The sequence below is a fragment of the Manacus vitellinus genome, unplaced genomic scaffold (genome assembly GCF_001715985.3).
Source record: "Manacus vitellinus isolate BGI_N305 unplaced genomic scaffold, ASM171598v3 scaffold_49_pilon, whole genome shotgun sequence".
NCBI lineage: Eukaryota > Metazoa > Chordata > Aves > Passeriformes > Pipridae > Manacus > Manacus vitellinus.
In genome coordinates this window covers 4,967,454-4,989,003 of record NW_021940603.1, presented here as the reverse complement: position 1 = coordinate 4,989,003, position 21,550 = coordinate 4,967,454, and the positions used below count along the sequence as shown (strand labels likewise).

Below are 21,550 nucleotides of genomic sequence, written 5' to 3'. Positions count from 1 at the left end.
TGCCAGTGGTCGTTTGCATCTGGATCAGACTCCTCGTACAAGCTTGAGAAGCCTTAGGCCTGGATTTTCGATTCAAGTGCTGAGTCTGTGGATGTTGCACATTCTTTTGGCACCAGCTCCTTATCAGCAAATCCCTGCCAGAGGTTACAGGGATTTGCTGATGCCTTGCCCTCTCATCCAGCTCCATCAAAAAGCACAGGGTTAGCAAATCCCAGCCCTTTAAGGTATTTAAACTATCTGAGTTTCATTTTGATGGAGATGGAATTGCTCTGGGAGATGGGCTGCAGAGCAATCGTACCTGCAGATCTACCAGTGTCTTCAGGGTATGAATGCCTGACAGGGGGTAGAGCCGGTGCACCGCAAGAACTGCGTTTTTATTAATCTCGGGTGCTGTGGTGAGAAGGGTGCCATGGTGAGGAGGGTGCCCTCGGAGCGGTCCTGAACGACAAGGGGACAGCGGGCGGGGGCTCGGCACCCCCGGCCCGTCACCGCCCAGAGCCGGGCACGGCGGTGCCGGGAGCCCCCGCTGCCCTGGCACAGGGCCGCCCAGCTGTGCCGCCCTCAGCCCAGCGCTGCCCTTCGCCCCAGGGGAGCGGGCGGAGGCGCCCGGGGGAGTTCCGTTCGGGGCATTGTGGAGGCGCGATGCGGCCGGGCGGCCTCACCTGGCGCGCGGGCTCGGCGAGCGGAGGAGCGCCCAGGGAGCCACCCGGGCGGGCCGGGGCCGCCGCCGCCCCAGCCTGCGCTCCGCAGCTATGCGTAAGTGTCCGATCCACCGGCTCCAGCCGCCCTCCCCGCCGCCCGCCCTCGCCCCCGGTGCTCCCCGGGGCCGCGGAGCCCTCGACGGGCGCGTTGTCAGGGCTCGGGGGAGGCCGGGCACACCCGGGCTGCCCCGCTTCCCTCAGCACCGGCTGCGCCGAGAGGCTGAAATGCCGTTTCCAGGCGGGTTTCCGCAAGGTTTGCACCTTTTTTTTTTGAGGAAACGAAAGTTATATATTCTGTTTTCTGTTTTCCGACCCCCGGGGTGAGCTCGGGTCACGCCGACGGTGTTTCGTGGCCAACCAGGAAAACAAGGCTGTTTTACAGGGAGGTTTCATAAAGCCTTCCTGTAACTTGAGGAGCTGAGGTTCAGGTCGGCCCCCGTGCCCGGAGAAGGATCGAATGTGGTTTCAGGTGGCTCTCTGTCTTTTGGCTGACTGGTGCAGAGAGGGTCAATGTTGGGCAGTGGGTTTTCCTGTGACAGGATCGCTGGGAAGAGCCTTTCCCCAGGGGTATTCCCTGCGCCAGGTAAGTGGAGAGCTTGGACAGCAGCCTTGCCTCCAGGTCGGGTGCCTTTGCTCCACTGTCCGGTCTCACAGGGGTTGTAGGAATTTGACTCCAGCTCTCCATCAGGTGTTGTGCTGTGAGAGAGCGTGTGGGTCTGGTTGTGTCCCTCGCCCGCTGGTCACCGGGATGGGTGACCCGGCCCCACGGCTGGGCAGTGGCAGCAGCAGCGACTTGTTTGAGCTTGGAAAGGAGGGAGGCTCTTTGACTCTCCAGTGCTGCGCTTGGCGGGGGTTTGCTGGTGTCAGTAAGGGTTTCTGTAGGTACTCTCTTATGCTAAGCGTGATGACCAATATCTTGAGAACAATGACTGGATTTTCCCAAGGAGGACTGTGAGCTCTCAAGCAGTGAGATGGTCAGTGATGCCTCTTAATGGAGAAGCCGTCTCACTGCTTGATAATTCAGACTTGTCTTGCACAGTTTGCCCATTGTGTGCACCTGTAATACCAGTTACTGGCAGTGCAGCCGAACAGGAGTCTCTCAACTCCTTCAGCAGAGGCCAAGTGCTGTTGTTTGTCTCTATCCTCAAAGGCAGAGCTATGTTGTTTCTTCTCAGTAGTTTAGCCAGAATGCTAAATATGTGTTAGTCCACTGTATTTAGAAAGGTGTATCTGTCATTACATATGCAAATAGAATATGCACAGTAATGAATTTACAGATGGCAATGCAATCTCCACACCTTAAGTCCCTATATAGATGTAACTTCTAGTTACACCCTAAGACAACCCTGCATATCCAATTCCCTCTAATAAAGCTTATGTAAACAACTGGAGTTCCTATTTTACCCTTGAAGGTCAGTAAATATGGGAGCTGATTTCAGGGAAGCTGATCTCAGAACTCTCCCTGATGCACGTACTTCACAAATGCCAGTTTTCAAAGCACTCACGATGGTCCCAGGGGAGCTCTGCTCACAATAGTGCTGCTTATTGACAATTTGGAGACTGACTGCTGTATTGGTGGTTAGAATTTTACAAGGTTGAGTGTGCATTCTTACAATTAATTTTTTTTTTCTGTGGTCATAGTGTGAACCCTTGCTGGTGTTATTACATTTAACTAGTGCTGTCAGCCTTACCCTATTCTCCCGTTGTAGATACAGTGCTAATGAAAGGATTCTTTTGTCAGGGAACCCTTACTTAAAATTCCTCTGTCATCCAGTCTCTGGGAAAGAGTTGTTAACACTGGGTTATGAGTCAAGAAATAAGGGTTTGCTGGGTTACAAACCAAGAATATAACTTACTCAGGCTCGGAAGTGACAAACTTTCAACAGGTCCTTTAAACTGTCTGTGCATTGTTTCCTCCAGTTTGGACTGACAGAATTATACTTGCAACCTTTTTTCTGTGTTTTGAGAGCAGAACGGAAGGTGCCACGTATATAATACCATGTTTTAGCAAGAGGGTTGTTTCAATTGTTTGCTCTTGTATATTTCCAGGGAAGTTTCAGGGAAGAGTCTGTTTAGCAAAGCTGACTTCATTTCTTACTGAGAAAGACAGCTTTTCTGCCCAGCTGCTACTTTGGGATATGTTTTTAAAAAAAGACTTCTTAGAAAAGACTAAATTCTACTCCCTGACATGTGGGTGCAGCAGAGAAACATGTCACAAAGAATGGCTGTCTCAACAAAGTCAAAGAGTGGGGAGAGAGTACAGAGAAGAAAATTATTAGTGTCCCCAAGGACATATTGCTGTAGTCTTTCATGCCTGGAAGTGTTACAACACCTTGATCCTGCTGCTGCCTCAGTGTTATCAGTATTATTTTTGTGACAGTACATGGCTCTGCTTGCAAAGCTCTGAGTGCAGAATTGGTGCCTGCATAGTAAAGGCTCTGCTTCCCTCCTACCTGTGCTATTCATCAGTAAGGGGAGACAAATTAGTACTTGTGGGCACAGTCTGAAACCCTGGAGAAAGATCAAAAGAATCCCATTGAGCACAGTGGCTCCAAAAATGTATTTGGCCCAAATAGAAAAGGAGTTGGCAAGCATTGATTCCACTTAGCAAGACATTTGATAAACAGTCACTGATCTAGAAGCTTGGATGCAAATATTAGTTGCTGTGACTGCAGCTGCTGACACCTTCCTAGTGTTTGGAAATGAACTCTCAGCTCTTCTGAATATCGACCTCACCAACAGTCTCAATGCTGTTAATTGTTAAAGTGGATCTGCAAAAGATGTTTTCATTGCTGCACAGAATTTACTATCTATAGTTCAAAGAATGACTTTTTATTTTCCACTTTTTACATTATTTTCCATTTTACAGCTGTGTGGTGGCCTAACAAAGACAATGAACTTTGCTTCTAGGCATTTAGCTCTGAAAGACAAGAGGGACAGCAGATTAGAACAGATGAGAGGAGAGAAAATGACAAATAAATTATTCTTGTTGTTCAAGGGAGCATTGTACATGGAAAAAAAAGTCCATGTGGTATTTCTGTGTTAATTTTTCTTGTAGTGAACTTTAGTATGATAGTAGAAAATGGCAATGGAATGGCATCTTGTTTAGAAAGTCATGAGTATATGGACTTTTCTGCTTGGAAAGAGGTGACTGCAGGGGAAGTGATACAAATGCATGAAGTCATGAACACTATAAAGATTGGTTGCTACAAGAAGAGTCAGGGTACGTCCTGCAACATTTTTAGGCACTAAATGTATAATAAACAAAAGGGAATACTTTTCTACCCGGTGTAGGTGAATGTTTTTAATCCACTGCTGAGGGTGCTGTGGGTGTCCTAGTAGTTAGGCAGCTCATGGAGGGTGGGTCCACAGGTGGGTTGTCTGGATGCAGTTTCTGTCCCTGAATCCTTAAACCTGTGATTCATAGAGATAGGACTACCAGAGTGATTTTACACATGCCCTGTTTCTTATGCTGTCCCCTTCTGGAAGCTGCTTAGATCAGAGTACAGCTCAGAGGGTGATCCATAATCTGGCATTCAGTTACTCCCTGTAGGATACAGTTTTGTGGGATTTGCTAGGAAAAATGGTTTTTAGGGTTCTTAGCAGAGAATGTGTAATGTTGGACTTTCCAGTTTTGGATGTTCCTTCTCCAAGTGCTCATGATCATTACAGATTGTCACTGTTTAATACTGGAGCCTGCTCGGGCTGGGCTGTCCGTGCAGGAATTGTGATGCATACTTTGCTGTCTCTGGGTAATAGGCCCATTTCTGGAAAGCAAAAGAAATGATTCTTTGGTTAAGTATTATTTTTTTTAATATTTTCACTCACAAGTAAGGAAATTGTAGACATGTCTCAGAGCCAGGAGTTACTAGGATGTGGAGTGCCTGGAGGGCATTGAAGAAAGCCATGGCATCTGGGATAGGCAAATGCAGGAAGAAAGCTGGAGGAGTAGTGGGCAGCTGGGTCTGTCATGAGGCAAGAAAATGCTGCCAAGCACATGGACCATGCAAAATGTTTGCTGTTTTGCCACATCTTTAATTACTTAAAAAATCCCATGCTTTATAAACGATCCCACAGACCTTCTGAAGGCATCAGTTACCTGCAAGAGCAGCAAAGGGACAAAATTATGAAAGTACTGAGGAAACTAATGCAGATAGAGCTGCTCCTCCCTGAAGTACTTGCAAGATTTTTGCTTCATCAGGCGTTTCTGTGTACCAGTATTGGTCCTTCCAGTGGTGACTAAATTAAAACAATACTACTCCTGTAAAAATAATTCTGTCTGTATCACATATGCTCAGCTACTAGTTACCCATTAATTCCCCTACTGTCCTATTCCTGCAGGCTGTCATCTGCATTTTCTTGGCTGCTTTGGCTGCATTCTTTCTTGAGTGGCCACCCCCAGACCTTTGCATTTCTTCAGGTGTTGCAATGTAGAGATAGAGGTGCAAGATCCAACCATGCCCAAATGGCATTTCATTTTGCAAGTAGGAATACAGCATGCAGAGGCATTGAGGTAGGATGGGAAAGTAAAATTTGCATTTGTGTTTGAAGGCAAGCTTGGCGTGCCTTTCTGGCTAGACATGTCTTTCTGGCCTGGTATGTCCTGGATGTGGATTTCTTAATATCACAGGCATAACCCCAGGTACTCTACACACCAGTGTTTTCTTCTCGTCTGTCTGAATTTATGTTGGATATCCATCTGTCTGGGAGGGCATTAAAATCCCTCTTCCCTAGCCAGTAAATGCCTGTTGTTGCCTTGCTCCTTGCCCTTAGAGCTTGGAGACAGGTTTGCTCAGATGCTTGCAGTTCTCAATGGCTTGTTAACCAGTGCAGGAACTCTGTGGTCACCGCCCTCTGCTTAGTGCCCTGTGGTGAATGCTGGGCACAAACTGCAAAGGAATGAGAAATAGGCTCACTTTTGTTTAAAGAAAATGCAGAACTTTACTGTCTTGTGCCTTTGTCTTGCAAGTCCGTGCACTGCAGGCGAACACATGAAGTACTGGGTGAGTGCTGGTCTGCTCTGACCTCTGGAGAAGCCATGGGAAGGACTACGGGAAACTCTCACAGCATATTTAGTCTTGAGGCTAAATATGGGGCCAACATAAAGCATTTTGTGAAATCTGACCCTTCCTTCTGTAAACAGTGGTTGCATCTTTTATATTTATGCTTAGCTTAAATCCGTGGTGTTTTTTTACTTTAATGAAAAAATGCCGTTTTAAAAGGGAAAACTGAGAATTTCTCTATTGAAAATGCTTGAATGAAATGCTTCAGCATTTAAAAGAAAATTATTCCTATGCTCTTTCATAGTAATTCACAAATGTGATCCGAACTCACGTGTATCTTTGGTCCTTTTGGAGCTCAGGTTTTCTGTGAATGTCTTTGTTGGGAGCTGGAGGAATGGGTGTGAGGCTCTGTTCCTGCTCCACCAGGCATGGGAATCCCCAGGCTGAAGCACTGTCTGTCAGCTGGCTGAGGAACCAGGGAAGCTTGTCACCTTCTGGATGTGCCTGCCCTGTCCCACAGCAAAGCTTCTAACTTTGCTCCTTGAGAGGTCAGAGTCAAGGGAAGGTCCCTGCAGTGCCTTCACACAGCAGGGCTTTGCAAACACCTGATAAGGTGAACTGGAAATTAAACTAAAAGAGGCTGCACCTTTTACCAGAACCCATTGGATGAGATTTCAGCTCTGTTTCTTCACTAGGTGTTCAAGGAACAGACTGGAAAAATAGCTCCTTGTGACTGTGAAGTACACTGGGGTTATGGTGAATTAGGAGGAGCTCTGGTAGCTTGTTCAGCCTCTCCCCTGATCATCTCCTCTGTGTAGTAACCTCATGAAGATTTTCACTGCCTCCCAGAAACATATAAGCAAATAAAAACAATTCTAAGAGCCCAGCCGGCCTAGGAGGAAGAAGGGATGTGATTATCTGGTTAAAAATTGCTCTGAATGTCTTCAAATTGTGCTGGTTTCTGTGAGGTCAGCCAGCTGCCAGCCCTGCCTCTGTCTGTCCCTGGGGGTGGCACTGAAGCTGGAGTGCCCTCTGTCTGGTTCTCACGGCTGTCCTGCCGTTCCTGGCCCGCTGTCCTATGGCAGAGCTTGAGGCAGGTTCTCTGCAAACTCCCGGCCTGGATCTGTTCTTGCTTATTGCCTGGAAACTGGAGTAACTCCACTTGCAGGAATAAAAAAGCACTGATTTAAGAAAGCCAAAAGTAACTATGCTCTGTAAAAACTGGGTGCCATTGCCTGTGCTGTCTCTCCTCTGGAAACCCGGGGTTGCCGTTGGTGGGATGGCTGGCAGCCTGTGAGGAGGAGGAGGAGGCACATGCTGTGCTGTAGGGAGGACACTGTTGAAGGAATACCACCAATTTGTGTGGAATGAGCCAAGGTTGGGAGGACTGAGATACAATGATAAGCAAGAGCAGAGCGGGAGGGAGCTTGTGGGGCACTTACAGGGCACTTATAAAGCTCCTTCAGCTTTGTTTTCTGATCCTTAGGTAGGGATCAGAAGTGAGGAGCTTCAGGGGATCTGTTTGGTTCAGAACTAGAGCTGAGCTATATTGTTTTAGATTATAGTTTAACTCAAGTGAGGCTAACAAGAAGGTTGTTATTGTCTGAATTGATACCATATGTTATAAATATCCTTTAAATGCTGGTGTGCTGGTCCATTTAAAATCTTCAGTAATAAGGGTGACTTCTGCATCAGGAAAAAGCATAAAATCAATGTGTAACTATAGTCACGTGTACCTGTAATGATCTGGCACGGCTTTTATTGCATGGACTTTGGATGTATTGTTTAGGGGAAATTGCTCAGAAATGTTCCTAATGGAGATTAAGTGAGAAAGAATCCTGTGCCAGTTAGGCAGCAACATGGTGCTTCGGGATTTCTGTGTTACTGTTTTTGTCCATGTTTTCTTTGTTCTTATTTGCTTACATCATGGAGGCTAAATGTATGTTTTAAATTTTAAAGCTGAGATCCAACAGTATTTAACAAACGTCTCTCAGCTGCTGTGAATGTTTTAGTGACAGAGTGAACAAGTAAGGAAATTAATATTTTTAATAAAGTAGTCTGTTTTGAATTTTACATATTTGCTTTAGAAGGGTCTAAAACCCCAGAGTGTGTATTAAAGGTCACTAACCAGATGGAGACTTTGTGCAACCTCAGAATACCAAAATAGCTGTACTTGAGTGTGTTAGTATTCTGCCTCATCCTGATGTGGGTAGATTGTTAATAGGTCCATAGTTGTCAGTTCAGTACATCTCTCTCAATTCACCCTGACATTCCAAACCATCTCTGTGTTCACAGTATAGCTGTTCTTTTTTTTTTTTTAAATTTCAGTATTTACTTTCCTTCTGCCAAAAAACAAACACTAAACAAAGCGAAAGCTAAAAGAAATCTACTATTCATCAAATGTTTTGGAGAAAAAAAAGTCACTTAATAGGTAGAATACTGTGAATGTTTATACTTTTTAAAAGAAACAATTTAACGAAAGCAGGTTTTGTTCAATTTCAGATGTGATGTAAAAATAAATACTAATAAAAAAATCTGGGCAGCTGTCTGTGCTGGGACATAGATTCTTTCATATCAGAGAAAAGAATGAAAAATAGGAAAAGATAAGTAGAATATGAACTCAACTAGGCTAAAACAGTGCTAGAAGATCAAGCAGACTTCCAAGGAATCAGAATAAGTTCAGAGAGAACTTTATCATAAAAAGTAGCTTCCTCTGCCAGGTACAACTAGTCAGTCTGGTTTTCTCCAGGCTTCTGGCAGCAGCTGAAGGTATGGCTTTTTCATCCCACTTACCATTTTATGAGGTCCAGGAATTTTCATCCATTAGTGTGTCCTATATTGCCTGTTGCCCTACAGAAAGCTTTTAAGGAAATCTTAAGAGTTTCCACATTCTGCCAAGATGTTTTGGGATAGCGATTCCTAATTTGCAAACCTTAGTTACATGTGAATTTTAGGAATCTCTGTTTTATAAAGGTGGCTTTGGTTTTGGAGGGCTCTTAACTGAATTTGGAAGGGTTTCAGCTGGAGCAGAGTGTACCCCCAGTGCTGCTGGAGTGACAGAGCTGCCTAACCGAGCAAATCCTTGCCCAGAGAAGGCTGCTTGCTGTTTTTTCCACAGTCTTCCTCTTCTGCCTCCCCTCCCCTGAGGCTCCTTGCAGTCTTCCTGTCCTGTCCCCCCCAAGGACCTGGAGCAGCCAGATGCCACAGAACAGGTTTGAAACCGGTCAGCAAATGCAGTGCAGGTTGAATTATGGGAGGAGCAGAAGCATTTCTGGGGCACATTCTTTTCACAGTGGGGTGAATTAGAGCCTCGCTGCACACCCCTGGAGTTCACTTTGCAGGAAGAAATGTGGCATCTTTTACATGTTTACACCAAGGACAGTAAACTGGACAAATGACCCCTGTCTTCCCATGGAGTCATCTTTATTTGCTCTCCCTGTGGGTGGTTTGTTCTATATGTAATAGAGTACAGGCTGGAGACCTTTAGATGGTTGTGCTAAATGTTGCAGTACAGATTAGGTTAAATTTAAAAACCTCTGTAAAAGCAACAAATGATCCGAGTTTGAAACCAGTGAGCCAACTGTAACATGTTTGATCAGTCTGGAGTGTGTAATGGCCAAACACTGGGGAAGGCTGCACCAAAGGGGACCTCCAGTCCTGGCAGGGAACAGTCCAGAAGACAAGCTCGGGTGAGCTGCTTATCAGATCATGACAGCCCATTAGCTAAAGGAAGAAAAGGTCTCCCTAGGAAGGTGGAAAGAAATCAGAGTGTGTGTTAGTTTTACATACTTCTCTTCTGTTTGCTGTTCATGAACGTGCAAACCTGCATTTTGCATTTTTTATGTCTGTTCCATTTACTGGTAAATTATTTCATGTCAAAGTCTACCATTTGATTTTTTTGTAGCCCTGAAACTAAGGGTGTTAGCTTTTATCCCAGTACAGCTTTGTAGATCTTGATAAAAGAGAAGGCCCCATAACTTTCCAATCTGTCTTGTAACTTAAAGTAGCAGTTGATTCAGAGATGCATGAGAACATAGAGTTCAAGTTTAGAAATCTGGTTTTAATGCTGGATTTATAAAAAAAACCCTAATTTTTTTCCAGTAGCCTACAAATAGAAAGTGGAGTCATTTAGGCTACTTACTGACGTTTACGGAGGTCATTTCGCACAGTGCTGTAGGTGGTTGGGTCTGATTCAGTAAAACAAGCTAATAAAATTACACTCAGCTCCCAGACCAAAGCTTGTCTCCACAGACTCCACATGTGAAGGCAGCTGATGCTCTCATAGGAACTGTACTCATCCCAACCCACTCAGTCTCGGACCTAAAAATTCCCTCTGGCATCGCCCCTGGGTCTGGTGCTTGTTAGTCACAGCCAGCACCCCCATAGGATGGTAGCAAAGGGAACCAAGCACCCTGCTTCTCAGGTATTTTGCTTGTAGAAAGTCATTTGCCTTTGTTTTCCTCTGGAGTTAGAACTTTTAATGATGAGTAAAACATTGCAATATAATCTACCTCTATTTGTAGTTTGGCTGCTGGAAACCAAGGAAAAAATCCTTAATCAACCTCCATCTTGCCATTGGCGCTATAGGAAAGCAAATATGTTTTCACAGTCAAGGAGCAAGGAACAGATGAGCTGTTAGATCTGTGTTTGTGCAGTACTTCAACATTTCCAGGTTTATTGATGCATCAGAATCTTTGCAGTGGGCTGTAATGAACAGAGCCATGAGAGTGAGGAATGTGTTATGTCATGTCAGTGTGACTGGGCAGAGCAAAGCTGAACTGAATGAAACAGTTGGATGCTTATGCTTACAGGAATGAAGCTATTTAACCTCTTGAGAATGTAATATTATTACAACTCCTAGAGAGTTAACCCAGATTGAAGGGGTTTTAGAATTTAGAAAAAGGAAGAAGAACCAAAAGAGGAGAAAACCCCCCCACAATATTTTCTCTTCTAAGCATCTGCAGCTTTGTAATGTGTTGTTTTGTTACAGTAATTCTCAGCTGGGCAGTCATATCTACCTTGTTATTATGCAGACTGTGAAATTAGAATTGTACTACAGTAGAGGCTCTACCAATTTTCTAGCTGCATATATTTCTGTAAAAATTACCATATGATGTATGCAGTTATATTCTGCATATGAAACAGTGTGATTTTGGAGCTTGTGTACGAATCTTGGTGCATTTAGGAGCATTAATAGATCTTTTCTGATTGCAAAGAATGTTGCCTCTGATCATGAAAGTGGTGGTGAGACATCAACTGCATTCTTAGAAGAACCAATGGAATTCTCAAAGCAGTTTTAAGTGAAGAGCATCGCACTTTGCTATGGGTGAAACATAACATCCTGAAGTAACTAATCAGCAAAAAATAATGGTAGTATTCACAGTGATTCCCTGGTTTGTTGGTATTTATTTAACCTTTTAGAAGCATAAGGTTGCTCTCCTGGAGATATACATGTATTACTTGCAGGCACTCAGATTTAAGGTCTGTGGGGTCCAACAACTGAGGGTCCAACAAGTAAACCAGAATATCCTTTCATTTTCTTTCCCTGTTAAAGCACTGCAGGCAAATACATTTCTTCCTGAAGATGTCTCAAATCTCACAGTCTTATGCTGAACATACTGTCAGCTTTTGATAGGGTTTCACTGACTAATTCCCTGGCATTTTCAGTCAAAACTGATCATCCTCTCCGATCTGATGATTCACCATATCTTTAGAAATTTGTTTATCAAATAGCTGCTACCTGTACCCGATGGCTTTTAGAAGGACTCCGCCTGACCTGCTGCTCATATCTGTTTAACCTGTGCTCAGCTTTTCAAAACATATTCATCTTTACAAGGGCTTTGGAGTTAATGTACTGTGCAGAATAGCCTTTCATTCATCCAGCTCCTCTCAGTGGACAAGTGTATGGACAGTAAGTGCTGTCCCTACATGTTCTGGGAGGGGGTAACCCTGGCAGCTGGAATACTACCATGTCAAACCCAGTTGGTAATATAAGCAGAGAAAGGCAGAAACATGGTGCTTTGCTCTTCACTGTAATCAGGGTGTGTGTACTGCCAGCAGCATACTTTTTATTTGCAAGCTCGTCTGGAGGGTATTTTAGGACTCAGCACAAGGCAGCTACAAAATCCTTGTAATTTTATCAAGCACATTAGACTAGTGATAGCGAGAGCCTTTTTTCCAGCAGTAGATGCTGCCACAGACACATGAATAAAGCAGTCCTCCTTTCCCTAAAACAATCCTATATTTGAAGTCTTTCTCGATATCTTTCTCTTATCTTTGGATTACTCAATAACTATGCAACTCAATAGCTAGAGAATGGTTCTGAATTATGAATGAATGCTTTGTTTAAAATCCAGTAGCTTTTTCTTTTTTTTCTATTTTGCAGAAGCTTCTCTGGTACACTTCTCTGCTCAGACTTTACCAGAGCGTGGAGTGATTTTATCTTTACAGAAATTTGCATTGTAATCTTGATAGTGATTGTGAACATTAACTTTATAAGCCTCACTGGGGAAATGGAGTGATGAAGTATAGGTACAGTAATAACCTGGAATAGAAAACAAGAAGCAGAAGGGAGTAGGGTGTAGATTGAAAAACTAAAGGGAAGGGTAAGGTTAGGCTAATGGGAATGGGCTTGTGGTAAGGGATCTCCCAGATCTTCTGTTGGGACTTTGCAAGGATTGGGAGCAAGTGAGGAAAGCAAGGCTCCTGTGCTTCTCCCTGGTCCTCCTGGGATCCAGGGAAGCCATCAGTCACTGCACAGACAAGCAGCAGTGCACCTGTCATCATGCACATGGATGTGACCACAGTTAGACATCCTTCCTGCACAGCCCTGGCCTCCAGGCATTGGTACTGGTGAGAACAGCAATGGGGGTGCCTGTCAAGAACAGGGCAGTTCACAGTGTCTTCAGCCATTGAAAACATCTCTATCCCCCCTAGGTGGGTTTGTGGAGTTGTTTTCCATTTAGCAGAGGATGTTCTGTTGAGAAGGATGTCCTCCTCAAATAGATGCCCTGCATTCTTAACACCATTTCTGCACTCTGAGTAAATGGCTTATTGTACTGCTCACATACACTAGGGTCAGTTATTTTAACCTGCTAATAGAAGTATTTGTATAAATGTGAATTGATACTTTTCTCCCAAAGCCCCACTGGCATTTAAAAGCTGGCTCTTGTGTATTTCAGTAATACTGCTTATGCTAAGCATGAAAAAATCATGAGTCAAACCCTATAAAATTATGACTAGCTTTAAACTGGAGATTTTAGAACAGCGTAGATATTATACTTTACTTAATATAATATATCCCTGCTCAGTGAGGTCTGTCCATCATCACAATTGTCTGTGTTTCATAGTCTGCTGATTTCTTTAGTAAAACTAGTCAAGCCTCCTTTCCAAAGTTCTTCTGCCCTTTATTGCCTCTTCTAGGAACCTGCTGCTTTGTTTGTGACCTGAAATATCAGAATTGTTAGTGATTACGATTACTGTCTCGGTATTCATTTTTCTAGTCTTCTGCCACACTGATCTTGATTTCCCTAGCCCTGTTGTGGATAAGTCTTTATTCCCTTCACTGAGGTATCTGATCTTGCTGGAGGAGGGGGTGGTGCCCTCTTCTCACCACTGCAAAGTGGTGATGCTCCTCCTGTTCCCCAGGGCAGAGACAGAAAAGGAATCAAAGCTACTGTTTGCACAAGGTAAGGAAGGATGGGTAGGAGAGGATGCAAAGGGTTTGGCCTAGGGAAGAGGTCCCACAGGGAGGGGAGGGCTGCCTGGGGAAAAAACAGGAGAGAGGAGGGATCTTTCCCGTGGACCTTACTGACATCATGTCCAAACATCACACCAAGACTGGAGATGCGTGGCCAGGACTCAAGATTTCTGGCAATGGGCAGAGGACTGTTCTTCTCTGGCCGTGGCCCTGGTGTTAACCATGTTGCTTTGTTTACTCTAGATACACTTTATACTGCTGTTCAGTCGGCAGGGGAAGTTAAGGCTTCAGAAATGGTACACGACGCTACCTGATAAAGAGAAGAAAAAGATCATTCGAGAAATTGTTCAGATTATTTTGTCTCGCAATCAAAAAACAAGTAGTTTCGTTGACTGGAAAGACCTCAAGCTTGTTTACAAAAGGTGTGAGTAATTTTATAAGAACGTATAATTATTATTCATCTGAATAACACATACTAGAAGAGAAGAGTAAAGGCTCACTTCAAGAAAAGCAGCAAACAACACTCTTAGTGCTAGGCTCAGTTAGGAGCCTGCCATCTGTGTATAACAATGCAGTGTCCCTGGACAAACCAGCAGGGTAAATTGTGGGGTGCAAAATGCTTGTACAATTTGTCAAATGAGAAACATGGGAGTAGTCTAAAAAGTATTGGTGGTTAGAAGGCTCTAGACTTCACTGTGCCTTCTAATTCAACAAGGTAGCCTGCTGGGATGTGTGCTGGGCTTTATCAGGCTCTTTGGGGGGCTGCAAGAACTGTTCTGAGGTACTTCCAACATTTTGCCAAATTTTGTCTTTGAAATATTTGTTGCTCTGGAAAGTGTTAATTCCCATTTCCTTTTCCAAAGAAATCACTGGTTCCCAGTTACACAATACCTAACGTTTACTCCCTGTTCATTCTTCTAAAGTTGTAGCAAACAAAAGTAGCCTTAAGGTGTAGCTGGACAAATTAAGCAACATCTCCCATTTAGCAAAAATTGAGTTCCATGCAGTGAAAGGAGGGGTATAGACATCTGATCAGCTGCTCTGAGCCAGCCAGAGCACCAGCGAACTGAGGTGGATCGTTCTTGCATCTTAGGTTGGTTTAAACATAAAAGTTTTTGCTGCAAGTTAGTTGTGAAGGTTGTTTGGTTAAGCAGTTTCATGCATTCTGGCCCTCTGTCATTTGATAGCCAGCAGGCTTACTGAGATGTGACGCCTTTCACCTTTATTTTTGCCTTTTTTAATTAGGAGGAGTAGCTTGTCCTGCAGTTTAATTAACCCCACTTACTATAGTGCTATTACAGCAGGTGAGAGAGACCTGAAAGTACTACTGATTTATTGTTTATTTTATCCCAACCAGTGTTGGAGGTATCCCACTTTACCAAGGGTGGAGTTTGTTGGTCTCACTAAAATTTGTTTAAATTCTCTGATCTTTCAAAGTGTTTTCTGGGATACTATAAGAATGAAAGGAAATGTTTATTTTAGAGACTAGATAGGAATTAACTGTCATACGAGTAACTACTAAGAGACAAGCAGAGCACTGAGGTCCCAGCTATTCACTCTCATGTTTTTGCCTCTGTTTCCCCAGGTATGCCAGTTTGTATTTCTGCTGTGCAATAGAAGACCAGGATAATGAGCTCCTGACACTAGAGGTTGTTCATCGATACGTAGAGCTCCTGGACAAATACTTTGGAAACGTAGGTTTCACTTTCTCCCATGAACTCATTCCTGTGTCTGATAAACAAAGCTAGGTGAAGCTCATTTACTTCACATTTCCATCTGCAGTACTTGCCCTGCAGGCTTTCTCAATCCAGAGTGAAATTCATTATTAGAGTTATTTATAAAATAGTGCTGAAACAATCATAAGATTGTTTTTCCATCCTTTCTTCCCCCTCCTCCCCCCCCAAAATTAATCTTGATACTTAGTATGTCTGTCTTGGAATAGAATTTGAAGAGAAAGCTTGAGGAAAATTACTTTTAAAAAAAACCCTGGGGTAAAGTACTTTAATTCTCCCTCCTGATGTCTTCAGATATACTGGTTTTGTTTGCTTCATAATACTGCATAACACTTAAGGACACAGAACGAGGAAAAATATAAACTGGGTGTGTTTTCAAAGAAAAGACCTGAAGAAGGTCCAAGTAAGTCTTTTAGTAAGTCTTTGAAGACTACAAGAGACCCATCTTTTCTGTGAATATTTTTGAAACTATGCTGACTACCTTAATTCATCTCATTTCAGTCAGTGTGCCATGACTCGTGTCTGTACCACCTCAAAACACAACAGTGGTTGGTGGCTGTCACTAGGCAGGGAATTTGTCTTTCTCAGTAAAACCCATATTGCAAGGGCTATGTAGGACCTGTGATAAGGTTAGTAGGCTAGGAAGTCTACTTTGTTCTCTGAGAGCCAGTATGGATTTAATAATAAGTGGAATGTCTTTGCTGTAAGTCTGTTTATATGAAGAGGCTTCAACATTACATAACATGCAGTTTCTTTCTTCACCCTGGTACCTGCAACAAGAGTGCATATGTTGAGTATATTTGATTAACACAACAACTTCTGAGCCAGGAGTGCTTATAATGTTGTAAAAGTGGTTTAAATGTGATATGTCCTTTTTTTCTGGCAGGTGTGTGAGCTGGATATTATCTTTAATTTTGAAAAAGCTTATTTTATTCTTGATGAGTTTATAATTGGTGGAGAAGTACAAGAAACTTCAAAGAAGACCGCAGTGAAAGCCATAGAAGACTGTGACATGTTGCAGGAGGTAAGGCAGAGGAAGACAAAAGGCAAACACATCATCTTCCTACATCTTCCTTGTTTGACAGGAGCTGAAAACACAGCTAAGCACTTCTGTTATTTAATTATCCAAGTGTGTCTTGCATTCAGTTTCAACAGGTACAACAGTGCAGTTACATAAGCTTTCAGTTCAACCCTCTTGGAATCAATCATGTGGAGACTATATATGGCTGTTGCTCTCTTGCAGTTTAACTGCTAGAATTTCACAGATAGTGTATTAAGAAATAGTTTAAGATGCATCAAAGATATTTCTATAAGATCATATTTTAAGATTATATTTTATGTATAGATATGTATATATAAATATGGAAAAATCTCTTGTGTTTCACTAGTACATTGGAAACAGATGACGTACTATTAACATTTAAAATTGGAAAGAGCATGTGCTGGCAAACTCCACTTCCATTCAGAAGCACCTGTGTAGTTCTGCCAGGCACAGATATGTAACCTTTATTCAGAACCCTGCAGAGAATTCAGGAATTCTCTGGTGTTGTGCCGGGAATGGCAAAAGCAGTTGCATGGGATGGATTTATTTCATTTTTAACTCGATAGTGAAGGATCCATCCTAATTCTGAAGGAAGCAGCACATGGGCAGAACTAGCTCAGGACACTCTGTGTGAGTTGAGCAGCTTTCCCAGTGGTCTGTCATGTGCACGTGGAACTCAGCCAGCTGTGTACAGAGGCCACTCGGCACGATGAGTTTAGCCACAGCTGTGGTATGTCATGATTTGAGGATCAGATTCTAAACCACTGTTTACATGTTTTTAAAGCAGAATTATTTCTACATTTTAATTAATCTGATCTAATTCCATGTAAAACTACAACTGTCCTCAAGGAGGACAAGAGGTTTTGTATGAATATTACTGTACCACTCCATAATGCATCAGTTCTTTCTTCTATTTTTTTTTCTAGACAGTGGAAGAATACATGAACAAGCCTGCATTTTAATGTTAAACTACCTGGAGAGAAAACTGCTGTATGCACCTCTACAATGCACTTCCTGAAATTGCTTCCCAAAGTGCCAGATTCTCAGAAATACCAAAAACCAATAACTGAAGGGGTTTGTTTGTATAATGGTGAAGATGAAGGTCAGCTGATGTAGCAAAGGGTTTAACAGTTCTGTACTTTGCATTACTCTGCATATGAGTTTCCCAGAGTTGTTATTACCCTGGGTGTAGTTTTCTCTTTTCCTTGCTGGACTGAACTCTTGTTTTTTACCATGTCTTTTAGCTACAGATTTTGTCATCATAAAATGCTACTCTGACAGTACTTTGAAGAGATATTTTTACCAGTTTTGGTTCACTGCTGACTGTATGACTCTACTTTTGTACAAATGTCCATTATTTTGAATGTAAGGATTATTCTCTCTAATAATAATTTTTTTTCTAAAAGCCAAATTGTTGTGGGCCCTGATTTCATAAGCTTTTTGTGCCAAGATTAACCCATCTAGCATAAGAAGAAATATGCATCTCTTTGGGCCAGCCCACTTCTTTCACGATCTTCCCTCTCTTTTCTGCTCTAGTCTGCTAATAAGACTGCTCCAACTGCTACTAGAGTGCACTCCATGCCTCCATTTGATCTGGAAGACTGTTCTGACTGGAGGTAGGCTTCTCCTAGGTTTAATGAATCCTTTCTGCTGCTGCATGTGGATGGCCTGTCTCTGTCTTCCTCCTCATTTTCCTATCCCCTTCCTAGATCCCCTGGACCTGTGCAAAGGCTCCAAACTTTGGAAGTGTGCAGCTTGAGAGCAGGAGATAACCTGAAGAGGAAAAAATTAGTCTTTGGGATTTTAGCATGAAGATAATCTCATATATTGTTTGGTATCCACCAAAACCCATATTTCCCTTTAAAATTTTCCAGTCTCAAATTCACACACCTCTTGGGATGATCAGCTTTCAAGTAGTTGAACATGGCCCATTTTTGTGAAGATTGGACAATTAAAACAGTTTTTTTTAACTTTGCAAGCTGCAAAAAGGGTAAAATAGAAGAGTCAGCTGGGCTGTGTCTCTTACTGTATCTTAAAACATTGTAGCTGTGTATGTGTGGAACCGGCTGTGTTAACATAACTGTCTTTCAGTGCAATTTGGACCCTGTAAATTGATTGAACTGGCTTCCTTGCAGAGAGAATTTCCTCCTTTAACAGAATTCAAAGCTCAGGGAAATTCTCTTTATTAGCCCATAACTCACAGCTAGATGTTTTGTCTCTGTCAAATCATAAAATTATCCTGTACAAAAATTAGGCACGTTATCAGACAAATATGCCAGAATGATCCAAGCACTGATTCACATTTCCAGTCAAGATATATTTCCTTGATTTCTGGGGTGTACAGTCAGTATTTTCTTTCAAGGCTTTTTCTAATCTTTAAATGTCCTGCATGCTTACTTTGATTTTTTTCATTGCTCCTCCTTTCCTAGTCCGTTTGTATCTTCCCAGGGAGGGGTACAGGGGTTGTTTGGAGGGTGGGGGCACTTTGACCTAACACAGCAACTGTGCTGATTGTCAGCCCCCTCTTCTGCCTGTGCTTCCTGGTCTGATAGTAAAACTGTGACAAGCTGCTTCATAGCATCATGTTGCTCTTTTTATAATTACTTTATCCATCTGTTTTCTCTGCATTGATGTCAAAGGGATACTTTGAGCATTGAAAAAATAGTGAAATTGCTGAAGGGCTTTTAATAGCTCTGAAGACATCCAATTTAATAGTAAATTAATGAAATTGTATGAGTTGTATATTATTTTCTCATGGTTTGAAATGAAGTTTTTAAAAGTAGAGTGTTTAATTGATTAAGAAACCACTTCAGAATGTACAAAAAGGCTCCTTCTGCTCTTTGTAAGTGACTTCTATTCAGTGAAATCATCAGTAGTTTGATTTGCTTTTTCTCCTTTTTGGAGCCATGCTGTGATTCTCTGACTCTTGAAACTGTCATGTTGCTTGAATTCTGGATTATATCAAAATAAGATTTTAAAAAAAATTTTTGGTATGAATAAGGATATCATAAACCTGTCTTTTCTAAGGAGAGCTAGAAGACTTCTTTCCCTGTAATTTCAAATGAAGGAGAATTCCTTATGGAAAAAAAATAATAGACTAGCTAGGGGTACTTAGCCATGTCAGTATAGCATCTGAAATGAACAGCATTGCCAAACTGATGTATCCAGTCTCAACTTGAGAAGTGTGAAGGAATTAGTATGGTTTCCTTGCTTAGTGCAAAAGTTTATTGGAATATGGTGTGCTTGTTGTGCCACCTGCCTTTGTACTACAAAATTGAATGGAAAGTATATGTCAAGTACTCTAAAGAACTGCTAAATTATGTTCATGCTCTAAGAAATGTCTTCAGTTTCCTGTTGCCTACAGGTGGGCTACACAAAGCAGGCAGGGGAGCATTAATTAATGTGAGTTTTGCTAGTGTCAGCCTGCATGTATGGCATACTTAAAACCAGATTGGTTTGAAGCATAAAACTTGTATTTATACTTTTTACAATCTACAGTGAGAAAGGGATTACTCACCTGAATGGTTTTGTAATGGAATTCAACTCAACCCAACTTTCCCAAAGGGAAGAAGCCCAAATGAAACCCCGTTATTGTCAGGTTACCCTTAGGTCACTGTCAGAATGCCTGTGTCTCCATCTCTGTGGAACTCCATTGCCACCAACAGGACTCTGCATAGATCAGTGCACTGTGGAGCAGAGCTCATCAGAAGATTGATGTCTCTCTTGTTATCTTAGTTCCTTGATTTTTCTTAGAGCAGGAGGTGCACGTATCTTTGTACATAATTGACAGAGCTGGGAAGCATTGCCCATTTCATTTATATTTGCTCTTTTCGACTTGCCTGACTATACTAGGCAATGCTCAGTGTAAAGTTTTCTGAGATGACTTTATGAAATTATTATCCAAAAAGGTATCAGCAGATTCCTTAACAGTTTTCCCCATTTAATCTCATCTTTTGCAGTTACCTAAACTCTCACCTTGCTGACAAGCCTCAAGTACTTATCTCCTAGTTTCCAAAGTTGTGTTTACTAAAATAACCATGAATCACAGTCATGTTGCTAGCCTAGATTCCCTTCCTTGCTTTTGCCAGCTGCATCTAACAAAGAGCTGCTTGATTTTCATACGGGCATCTCTGCCTGGAGGATTCTTCTTGTGATCTTACTACTCACCAGCTGGGACAGAGCTGGTTCTCTGTTTGCAACTCATGAGTTGTGACATCTTTGAACATATGATGGCAATTAAAAAGAAAGAGACAGATATTAGACTGGGGTAAAAATAAGTGTAATAATGTCAAAAGGAATATTAAAAGTATGACAGATCATCATGAGTGAGAGGCAAGAGTGGCAGGATCTCATAGGATCCATTTTTATAATTTTTGTTTTCTTTTTTCATTATGAATTTCTGAGTGTAATGGCTCATTAAAAGGTGTCAACTCTTACAAATAACTGTAGGAAAAAAACTGACATTTAGGTTACCTCCCATCATCCTTTGTTTAACAAAGAGCCACTGAAAGGGAATCTTGAACGTGTCCCCCTCACTGCTCCTGCGAAGCCCCGCTGTGCTTCCAGAAACTCAGGTGGGAAACTTACAGTAAAGTTTGGATGTGAGTCTGTGTCTGAATTTTCACTGGACAGAATAATGCTGTACTTATAAAAGGATGATTTACCATTTTTTTCCTTTATTTTACAGTCCTTTGCATAGATAACACATTTTTCTATCCTCTGCTTAGCACTGTGCTGTATTGGAGTAATACAGCGTGCAAAACCGGTACATTAGGTGTCAGGAGGGACTGGTTTATAAGGAAAGATTACAAGAGTGTAACTGTGAGTGGGGCTTTCAAAGATACCCAGAGACATTCAGTTAACAGTCCCCTCAAAATAACAGTTCATACAGAGAGAGAACTCCTATCCCTGCCTGTCCATGACGTTCTGCTCCACTGAAAATGCGTTTGAAAATATTTCTGTCAGTACAGCTCCTGTGTGAGGGGGATTTTGCTCTCACCCTGCATAAGATGACTAAACCCAAAGGTCTCAGTTCTGCAGTTAATCCCTATGGTGGGGTTTTCATTAACTTTATCCAGTGTCTTTATGAGCATGGAGTCTGCATCATCATCTTGCATCATTGTATTTTCAATTTAGATGGCTGCCAGAATTTGTGAGCTCAGACCAGGTAACAGCATCCTTCTGGGGGAGTTGATGACATTCCTACTAAATTCAATAGCCTGCATGTTCCTTGGCAAGGTCACAGTACAAATAAAATACAGCTGTTGATTTAAATGTCTGTTAGGATATTTCAGGGATTTTTTTTTCATGAAGATAGCTGGTCTAGGTTAAAGTATAGTAGTGAAAGCTTAGTGTTCGTAGCAGAAATAACG

At 42.3% G+C, this 21,550-nt stretch overlaps 1 protein-coding gene across 2 annotated transcripts; it reads left to right on the top strand.

Annotated features, from left to right (window-relative positions):
• Window positions 1-354: 354 nt before the first annotated feature.
• AP1S3 (adaptor related protein complex 1 subunit sigma 3) lies at window positions 355-17,589 on the top strand. 2 transcript variants are annotated; one of them, XM_029962657.1, is made up of 6 exons: window positions 715-749; window positions 4,606-4,610; window positions 13,647-13,825; window positions 14,989-15,097; window positions 16,023-16,160; window positions 17,105-17,589. In XM_029962657.1, exons 2-6 carry the CDS (start codon window positions 4,608-4,610, stop codon window positions 17,138-17,140), a joined length of 465 nt encoding a protein of 154 aa, XP_029818517.1. In that variant the 5' UTR covers window positions 715-749; window positions 4,606-4,607; the 3' UTR covers window positions 17,141-17,589. The 2 variants fall into 2 exon arrangements, with proteins under 2 accessions (XP_017935517.1, XP_029818517.1); XM_018080028.2 differs by lacking the exons at window positions 715-749; window positions 4,606-4,610 and adding an exon at window positions 355-412.
• The last annotated feature ends 3,961 nt before the right edge of the window (window positions 17,590-21,550 follow it).

Bases quoted from the DNA above. Each gene is read 5' to 3' on its own strand.
- AP1S3 (XM_018080028.2), top strand. The intron at 13,826-14,988 runs GTGTGAGTAATT...CTGTTTCCCCAG, and splicing joins CTCAAGCTTGTTTACAAAAG to GTATGCCAGTTTGTATTTCT. The intron at 16,161-17,104 runs GTAAGGCAGAGG...TTTTTTTTCTAG, and splicing joins ACTGTGACATGTTGCAGGAG to ACAGTGGAAGAATACATGAA.